The sequence below is a fragment of the Triticum dicoccoides genome, chromosome 4B, assembly GCF_002162155.2.
Source record: "Triticum dicoccoides isolate Atlit2015 ecotype Zavitan chromosome 4B, WEW_v2.0, whole genome shotgun sequence".
In the NCBI taxonomy this organism is placed as follows: Eukaryota; Viridiplantae; Streptophyta; class Magnoliopsida; order Poales; family Poaceae; genus Triticum; species Triticum dicoccoides.
The window spans coordinates 643,090,759-643,100,566 of record NC_041387.1 but is presented as its reverse complement, the minus strand read 5'-3'; the positions used below and the strand labels follow the sequence as shown (position 1 = coordinate 643,100,566).

The window sequence follows — 9,808 nt, the reverse complement described above, 5'->3', positions numbered from 1 at the left end:
GGATAAACACCCTCGCGACGTCGTCATCGCGTCTGATCATAGCAACCAACAAATGAATTTTCATCCTATTTGCCGCAACCAACCAACCAGGGTTGCCCTCGACATCATTTCATAAATCACGCGATTGAGTAACAACTCTGTCGCCGACGATAAAACTGCAACGCAGCATCCATGGTGCTGCTCACCAGCGACAAAGTTGCAATGCAACATCCATGGTGTTGCTCGCCGGTGAGAGAGCTGCAACGCAACATCGACGGTGCTGCTCGCCGGCGACAGAGCTGCAACGCAACATCCATGGTTCGGCGACAGAGTTGCGGTGCAACAATCATGGTGCTTCTCACCGGCGACAAAGTTGCGACGGTGTGATGCTATCCACGGTTCTCACGGGGCGGTGGAGATAAAAAAGTTGGGGAAAATGGACGCGATGTTTAAAGGAGGAATCAAGCAGCTCTAATCAATCTTAGCAGGGCAGATAAGACGGCTGGCTGGTTCGTAGCAACCGCCCGAATTGGCGTTTGCCGCTCGTCACTCAACTGCAAAACAAATTGTGCTGCGAGGAAGGCTACCGGGGAGAGGAGTTGACTGAAACTGTACCTGAAGATTTGGCGCACCATTATCTATCAGAGACAGGGTTGCCCTCGACGTCATTTCATAAATCACGCGATCGACTAGCAAAGTTCACAGCAGCAACAGTGTCGATGTTGCCGTAAAAGAATCTTTCAAATTCCTAGTGCCTGCTAGTACAGTAGTAGATCTTACTGTTGTAATTTATCGAAATGAATAGAAGCTGACTACCCCTGAATAATTTACTTGCGTGCCTCTGCTTGCTTCAGTTACAGACTTGCTGCCCCGAGCTGAAGATAGGACGATCTTAAATTCTTAAATTCCTAGCAGCAACTCAAACAGTGTCAATGTTCCCGTAAAGAAGTTCTTAAATTCCTAGTGCCTTGCTTGTCTGCTAGAGTAGATCTCACTCTTGTACTGTAATTTATCTAAGGAATACAATCTGCTTGCTTCCATGAACTGCCCAAAATTTACGTCTATTGAGCACTAAACGATCCTGATATCACCTAGCCTAGCTGCTGGCGCTAGCTATCATCGCCCTTGAGCTTCCTGACCTTGTCGAGGAAGGCTTGCCGGCCGGGGAACGGGTTCCCTCCCTCGCCGCCTTTCAGCGGCGCCGCCCTCTCGCCGCAGCGGCCCAGCCCCAGGATCTCCTTCTTTGCCGCCACACCAATGCGGGCCTTCCTCGCCGTCCCCAGTGCGCCGCCATCCTTCGCGCCGGCGTTCACGCCGAGCACATCCAGTTTGGCCGTCCTCACCTGCTCCTCCCTCCTCGTCCGCATCCGCTCCCGCCTCTCGTCCCTCTTCCCCCTCGGCCCGTCCGCCCCGGCGTCGAACAGGGCGCCGCCGCCGCCGCGGGGGGATCTGTTGCCGCTGCTGCCGGTGCTCTGGCGCCGGTCGGCCTTCCTCGGGATGCGGCCGCCGTAGGAGGTGCCGAGGAGGCGGAAGTCGAGGCGGCCCCAGCCGTCCTCGTCGGAGAGGTCCCAGCCGAAGCGCTCGGCCATCTCCTGGAGCGGCCCGTCGCCGTCTTCGCCGGCGTCGTCGTAGACGTAGTCGAACTTGGAGTCGCCGCGGAGGAAGCGGTGCGCGTGCTCCCACTCGACGCGGTCGACGTAGACGGGGTCGTCGAGCACCTCGCGCGCCAGGCGCGCCCAGGCCGCCGTGTCCCCGTAGTCGAGCTCCGCGACCACCCAGCGCAGGTACGACGGCGGCAGCGTGCCCAGCATCTGGCCCTTGTGCTTGCCGAAGTCGATCACGCGGTCCCTCGCGGGCCGCGAGGACGCGCCCGGCGCGCCGGCGCCCGTTGCGGCCTGGAGCGGGCGGAGGAGGGGGAGCCTGGCGGGTCTGAGCTGCCTGGCGGTGGAGCTGCGACGGAGAAGGGGGGAGAGAGACGCCGCTCGGGATGGGGATGGGGGTCTCGGCGTCGGCGCCGGGGAGGAAAGGCAGGCCCTTGCGGCGGCGAGCGGGAGCATGGCGTGCTGGCGGCGGCTGGAGAGCGGCGGAGTTCGGGTGTCTGGATGGAGAGGTGCCGCGTCACCGCGCCCTCGCCGGTAAAATTATCCACTCGCTGGATGCCCAACAAGTACAGATATATACTGCCAGTAAAAGGTTCATGTCACCCATAGATTCACAGGTCGTGTTCATTGTTCGCTCAACGGCGGCAATCAATTTCGGATGCCTAAACCATCAAAATTGCGCCATTCTGCAGGGAATCGAGCCCGTGCCTGCATTTTCCTTTCCAGGAACAAAAAAAGAGAACCATTTCCCTCTAAAGATGGCCCAGAGCACCTGGCCAGCAGAATGGTCATTTCCGTATGACATGACCCAAAAGTGTAAAAAAAAAAAACTTTGCACCAGCCGGGAATCGAACCCGGGTCTGTACCGTGGCAGGGTACTATTCTACCACTAGACCACTGGTGCTTCTATGAAATTTAATAGAAAATCCGACTCACAGATATCTGACTCACAGATTTGACAAGAAAACAAAATAAAAAAGAAAGAAAAAAAATAAGCTAACTGAAAATCATAAAAAGAAAAAAATACAAACAAAAAACCGGATAGCGAAAATAGAGAAAAGAAAGAAAAACAAAAAAATCGTCATGGAACCTCTCAAACTTAACAAAGTTGTGAAAACCAGCCCGTGCTTTGGAAACTGGCTGACGGTGTTCTACACTTAGATCACATCGCATTTGGTTACACATGGAGGACACACATGCAACCGGATAATTGTTTTTTTCTAAAACAAATGTAAGTAATATTTTTTGCAAAGAAAACACAAAACATAAACAAAATGGAAAAAGATGATGGGCCAACAAAAGTGAAGCCAAACATTCTAACAAAAGGATTTGTGACAAACAAAACATCGACAATTATAGAAACTAAAGCAAGCGGTGACAAACTTAGATGAGACATCCTCAAAAATCATCTAGGTGTGATTTAGAAATTCCATATAAAAAGTATTCATGAACGTGGGAGCTTTTCACAAAAATAAAAATATGTTTTCAATTTCATAATATTATTCACAAAAAATTTATTCACGGATTTGACAAAAAAATGAAAAAGAAAGAAAAATGTTAGAAATATAATTGTGTAGAGATAAGCACAACTAAAGATAAGATAGGTTTAAACGATGTTCTGCATTGTACTCCAAGTCTCTCTCCCAAGTGTACTTCTATATGAGGGTCAGATTCATACACACAATAATAGAAACATTAGCCATCCTACACTTTCCACATGGTATTAGAGCGATTTGTCTAACGAGGCCGATCCCACACCACAACCAACACAAATGGCTAAAAAGAATAAACAACTGGCTCAAAAGACTACACGAGACCAGCACACACACAAAAAATCGATGGAAAAAAAGGCCACAACAGGAAACGGCCCAGGCAAAACAAAGCTGCCAGGCTGGCGTCGGCAAACAAACAAGATACGAAGAAGTGAGGTTAAAAAACACAAATCTTAATATGTTACTTCCTCCATAGCGCGTTTGCGTTTTTCGAGATTAAAATTTGACAATAGATTTAACCAACGTGGACGGCTGCGGCAGGAATAAAAATTATACCATTAAATTTGTATTCGAAAGAAGTTTTTAATGTTATATTTTTTGCTCTCACCGCAGTTTTCTACGTTGGTTAAATTTATGGTTAAATTTAAATCTCAAAAAACGCGGACGCACTATATTATGAAATGGAGAGAGTATATCTAATGGCTAGAGAGTTAGATGTGAGATAACAATATTTCATCTAGATGTGACTTAGCAAATATGTAACTTTTAAGACTCAAGTAGTTCGTCTTCGTCCTCGTGTACTCGTGTTGTTCCGGTGCAAGAAGGGGACTAGAGGAGTGGCGCTTTTTCTTGTGCTGACCGCTGGTAAGCAACTGATCCATGACGCCGGAGGAGGATTCCATGTAGGCTGAACAAAGAAATCAGTCTTCGATGTCCAACTCATCAAAATTGTGCCATTCTTACGAGATGCAAAAGCACCAGCCGTGAATCGATCCCGGGTCTGTTTTTTTCCTTTCATAAAAAGTTAAAAATAAGGAACCACCTCCCCTGCCTATCAAGAAAAAAGGAAGACGGCCCACGCAAAATGGCAGAATGACGGCCCAATGCACCTGACCAGCAGCAAAATGGTAATTTCGTATGCCATCCGCCAAAAGTTAAAAAAAATCACTTTGCACCAGCCGGGAATCGAACCCGGGTCTGTACCGTGGCAGGGTACTATTCTACCACTAGACCACTGGTGCATCCATGCCATTTAACTTTTAGGCAATTAGAGTCGGTAAAGATGCATTGTTTGTTACCTTTTTATAGTTGAATTTCATGGTATCTGCTTTATCTTTCAGGTATATTAAAAATTGCCAACGGAAGGCTTCCACACCTTTTCAGGATTTCAGAACATATCAGGGCAGTAATATGTGCTGCCAAAAATTCTTTTGAGAAACAACCTTCCAGAGTAAATCTGACTTAGAGCTTCCTTGTTATAGATGTGATCATCACCTCCAGAACAACCTGACATGGATACATTAGAGGTCCTAAAAGTATTCCAAGTGTGTCAAGTAGATCCTAAAAGTTTGAAATCGTTTAGTACCTACTTGACACACTTGAAATACTTTTAGGGCCTCCAATACATTTTACACATATGTAAATTAGTTATGTATATGCATAATCTGCACAAACCTTGTATTTTAGGAATAGACATGAGCTCTTGTATAAGCTAGATGAAACCAAACATCTAGATCAGTATACCAAATAAACAAATGAGGTAAATACATCGGGAGTCATAGAACTTGCACATGACGATCAGTTTTGTCCAAAAATTTGCAAAATACGTGTTTCTTGTCATCAAACTTGTGCGGGTGTGCAAATACGGTCACATTTCCCATACACGGGTGTATTCACTGACTACGTGGCATGCCAAGGTGGCCAGGGCCCATTGTCAGCGGCTAAAGCGATGTGCACGTGATATTTTATTACAGAAACACCCTCGAGTTTTACTTAACTTTGTACAAAAGCCCTCCAACAGAGGTAATGTTAAAACAGTCTCCTGCCGGGTCCCACACGTCATAGTGCGCCGTCAATTAATTGTGCTAGAAAAATGGTTCTGAGGGATTTCGAACCGTCCACTAGCTGTAATAGTGCTAGCGTCCTAATCACACCACCTGATCTTAGCTTGTTATTTTTTTTTTGCGGAAAAACTTTCAATCTATTTATCTTCAATCATGGCAGTACAACGAATACCAGAGATAAAAATTACATCCAGATTTGTAGACCACCTAGCGACGACTACAAGCACCGAAGCGAGCCGAAGGCGTGTCGCCGTCATCGCCCCTCCATCGCCGGAGCCGGGCACAACTTCTTGTAATAGACAGTCGGGAAGTCGTCGTGCTAAGGCCCCATAGGACCAGCACCCCAGAACAGCAACCGCCGCCGATGAAAAATAACGTAGATCTTAGCTTGTTATTTTATTTGGACTACCAAGGTATATATCCTTTAGGCTAAAGGTACAAATTTAGAACAATATTTTTCCTTTTTTCTAGATATTTTAATTGAAAATTATTCAAATTTATAGTCGATCTGTCCTAAAAAATTATCAAGAACATAAGTCGTTTTATTACATAGTATAAATTGTGTTTATCGCTTTATGCATCATTGTGACTGGATGATTCGAACCGGGGATTCCATTTTTTTGCGAACCCCGGTTTTGATTTTTATTTTATTTCGTATGGTTCTGTTATATAAAGCTAATTGTTCATGTTAAACGTCAAAAGTCAGTTTGCTGATTGCCTTGCATGTGCACGCGAATTGCAGCAGATAATGGGGTCGAATCCCACCCTATTTTATTTCAGGATTTTCTGGGTAAAAAAAATGAAATGCAAGGGTGATTTTTGGCCAAAAAAAAACATGTGGATTACCCACCTCGCAGCCACCAACAGCGGGCCCTTGCCACGTTTTTTTTGCCGCTCATGCACGGGATACGGCTGGATATGGTAGAAAGCATCGTATTTGCACGTCCGCGCAAGTTTGATGACCAAAAACATGTATTTTACAAGTTTATGCATCAAACTGACCGTCGCGTGCAAGTTTTATAACTCCCGATGTATTTACAAAACAAATTATATGTAAACACGCAAAATGACTTTACTTGGACTAGTTGCTTCTATTCATTCACACAAGCCTTGTTTTTATTGTATAGTGGTCCCTGGAACATTGGTGAATCCAAAATTTCAGAAACAAGAAAAGAGGAGGAAGTGCGGTGTCAGTGTGGATCCATCGATTAAAATGCACAGAACCACCATAGCGTCATAACTCTCCGGAAACCATCACTTTACAAAACGTTACATTTTGCATCGAACAGAAAAGTTGATAGTGGCAAAAAACACCGATGATAGATGTTAAAGGTTTCGATGACGTTAATAATCGGAGCGGCCCACCCGTCAGAATGAGTTGGCACGAAAAAAATGCCACATAAGCAAATTGGCTTGGTCTTCTTCCTCCCCCTTCCTCTTTTTGTGGCATTGCATCAAACAGCTTGTGTGCCTCACCGACGTGCTCGGACTCCCCATCACGGCTTCCAGCAGAGACCAGGGAGGTCGACAGCTACATCGGGGCTGGGCGAAGGGCGCACTGCAGGAGCTCAGCTTCTACTCGCCATGGAAGAAGACCGCCAAGGCTGTCGTCCCTGACGTCGTTGTTGCTTCTGTGGCCGATGGCGAGATCCGAGTGTGCTGAAGATGATGCATTGCGCCGCGGGCCTCGACCTGGGTCTCTGGCTCACCTCGCACGGCACCCTCACGTCCTCCTCGACCACCGCCTCCTCCTCCCCGGCCTCATAGGCGCTCGTGCACTGGACGCAGTCAGGACAGGGTGAGCCCGAGGACGGCTGGGCGTCGGGTGAGATGGATGGCGGCTGGGCGACGGGGTGGAGCGCGAGGATGGTGACGCGAGGACGGCTGGGCGTTGGGTGAGCTGGATGGCGGCTGGACACCCGAGGTGGAGTGCGAGTACGGCGGTGCGAGGACGACGATCAACTAGACCAAGAGGGGGATGGAGCGGACCGTCACCGATGTCTCCCGTGGCAGCTCCTCCCCGGCCTCATAGGCGCTCGCGCACTGGACGCAGTCAGGACAGGGTGAGCCCGAGGACGGCTGGGCGTCGGGTGAGATGGATGGCGGCTGGGCGACGGGGTGGAGCGCGAGGATGGTGACGCGAGGACGGCTGGGCGTTGGGGTGAGCTGGATGGCGGCTGGACACCCGAGGTGGAGTGCGAGTACGGCGGTGCGAGGACGACGATCAACTAGACCAAGAGGGGGATGGAGCGGACCGTCACCGATGTCTCCCGTGGCAGCAGTAGCCCGGGGATGAAGGTTCGGCAGCAACAACGACGAGGATTGGGGCTGGCTGGTAGAAGGGACGAGGGGAGGGGCGGCAAGGGACAAGCGGACGGCCAGGATCCTGAAATAAATTCAAGAATAAATGCGAGCACCAGGATTTGAACCCTGGTGAGATGGGGATACCACAATCCCTCTAACCATCCAACCACCGGTTGGTTCGCTGATTTTCTGATAGTTATGACATTAAATTGGTGGTTCTGTGCATGCATTTTACTCGGATCCATCACCCGCCAATTCAGTAACAAAAGCTTGTGTGGATCCATCACACAAATACTGCTAGCCAAAAACAAGATCTGAAATCAGAACCTGTGGTATATTTGTGTGAATCGCTAGCCCTCTTATTCTTAAATTAATTAATGAGCATCATGCATGCATGCTGCATGCAACCAGAGCCGGCTATACTAGTTTGCTTGTGGCATGAGGCCGAGATAGTCGGCGGTGAGAGGCTTGAAGATGCGCTGCTCGTCCGAGTCCAGCGCGGCGGCGAGCTTGGGCCAAACGGACATGCCGAAGATCCAGGAACCACCACCACCGTGACCCTCCGGACGCGCCATGATCTTGACGAAGCCGGAGCACAACCTCCCGCAGTCCACCCACGTCGGCATCGCTACGGCGGCGTGCCCGAATCCCAAGTCCGTGTCGACGCTGAAGGACGTGAACGACGTCACGCCCATCGCCGGGCTGCCCAGCCCGACGGTTGCTGTTTCCACGAACTTGTTGACCGCAGCCTTAGCCTTGCCATTTCCCTTGCCCTTGTGCTCCTCCACCCAGTCCACTAGCTCCTGGAAGTGCTCGTCGGTGGCCGTGGACCTGATCGACTCGCGCACCATCGACGCGATCTCCGGGAGCGGCCGCCGCTGGATCGCGTCCACGCTCGCCTCCACCACCGCGAACGTCGTGACGTTGCCGACGTAGTTGCGTATGGCTTCCTCCGGCGCGGCTGTGAGACGCCGTCGCCCGTTCACCCACCAGCCCATGCGGCAACTGTCGTCGGACGAGCCCACGGTGGCGGCGAACACCTTCCAGAGGTACGCAGACACCGCCTCGACGCGGCTCGCGCCGCGCTCCCCGTCGACGCTCGCCTGCGCGCGCAGCATGGTGAGGTCCCGCTCCTCGACGTAGTAGGTGCGGCCGACCAAGGAGCCCCTGGCCGTGAGGGCGTTGACGACACGCTCGCTCGCCAACGGCATGAACAGATCGCCCACCGAAGGGCCGTACGACGGCGCGGCACGGGGGCGGAACACGGAGCGGTCGTAGTTCGGGGCGGCGACGATCGTCCCGGACCGCGCGAGCTGAGACCACGCGTCGACGATCATGCAGAGCGCGCACCCGTCCGCGAGGCCGTGGTTGGTGCTCCAGGCCACAACGAAGCCGCCGCAGGCGAGCGACAGCAGCTGCACCGACAGCGCGACGTCCGCGGCGTACTGGACGGGGACGCCGACCCTCGCCAGTGACGCATCCAGGTCGCCGAAGTCCAGGCCGGCCGGCGCCACACCGGCCTCGCCGACGACGAGCTCCGCGCCCTGGTTGTCACAGTGCACCTCCGGGAGCCCCGAGCGCGGGTTGGCAACGATGCGGCCGGCGAGCGGAAAGAAGTGGTCCAGCAGGGACGGCAGCTTGGCGTCGAAGGCGGCCACGACGTCTGCGAAGCCACCGCCGGCCGAGGGCCTGCGGTAGGCGCAGACCATCGAGAGCGGCATGGGGTAATACAACAGATCGAGGTTGGAGACGGGGAGCACGGCGCCGGGCCGCGTAATGGAGGCCTTGACGGTGCTCCTGCGAATCACTCGGACGCGCCAAGAATCGTTTGCCATTTCTGTTTGCCGCTTAGGCGCTTACTACAAAGTACAAACTGACCTGCTCTGAGATACGCTTTCGTTCCTTTCCCTGGCCTGAAGTATATACAAGTATGCGCTGCAGTAGAAGTTGACCTTGAAAATTCCAAAGTCAGCGTGGAATCTTTTGTACTGGCTATGCCAGGATTGGATGCCAAAATGATAATATACACAAATATGATCAGATCAAAGATGCATTTTTTTAACATGGTACAGATGCATTGAATCCTTTGAATACCGTTGAGATACTAGCCTACACAACATTTTAAGATTGTTGTAGAAGAAAAATGCATCTTTTTTAATGATTTTACAGTCATCAGCGTGGAATCCTTTTTTTTAGTGCTGCCTTGGATAACATGATTCCACGCCGACATGTATGTATATGTCATTGATTCTTTCTAATATTTTTACAGTCATCAGCAACATCACTCGTCACCCAGCAAAAACATACTTCCTCCGTTCCTAAATATTTGTCTTTTTAGAGATTTCAAATGGACTACCATATACGGATG

General features: G+C 50.6%; 2 protein-coding genes and 2 non-coding genes across 4 annotated transcripts; all 4 read right to left on the bottom strand.

Annotated features, from left to right (window-relative positions):
• Window positions 1-764: 764 nt before the first annotated feature.
• Window positions 765-2,130, bottom strand: LOC119291973. Its single transcript, XM_037570783.1, has one exon. The coding sequence runs from the start codon at window positions 2,034-2,036 to the stop codon at window positions 1,089-1,091; it is 948 nt and encodes a 315-aa protein (XP_037426680.1). The 5' UTR covers window positions 2,037-2,130; the 3' UTR covers window positions 765-1,088.
• Window positions 2,131-2,413: 283 nt separating this feature from the next.
• On the bottom strand, window positions 2,414-2,484 carry TRNAG-GCC. Its single transcript has one exon. It is a non-coding gene; the product is annotated as a tRNA-Gly (tRNA).
• A 1,759-nt stretch (window positions 2,485-4,243) lies between these two features.
• TRNAG-GCC lies at window positions 4,244-4,314 on the bottom strand. The gene has a single exon. It is a non-coding gene; the product is annotated as a tRNA-Gly (tRNA).
• Window positions 4,315-7,755: 3,441 nt separating this feature from the next.
• Window positions 7,756-9,316, bottom strand: LOC119294149 (hydroxycinnamoyltransferase-like). Its single transcript, XM_037572400.1, has one exon. The coding sequence runs from the start codon at window positions 9,273-9,275 to the stop codon at window positions 7,863-7,865; it is 1,413 nt and encodes a 470-aa protein (XP_037428297.1). The 5' UTR covers window positions 9,276-9,316; the 3' UTR covers window positions 7,756-7,862.
• Between the last annotated feature and the right edge of the window lie 492 nt (window positions 9,317-9,808).

Bases quoted from the DNA above. Each gene is read 5' to 3' on its own strand.
- LOC119294149 (XM_037572400.1), bottom strand. From the start codon at position 9,275: ATGGCAAACGATTCTTGGCGCGTCCGAGTGATTCGCAGGAGCACCGTC.
- LOC119291973 (XM_037570783.1), bottom strand. From the start codon at position 2,036: ATGCTCCCGCTCGCCGCCGCAAGGGCCTGCCTTTCCTCCCCGGCGCCG.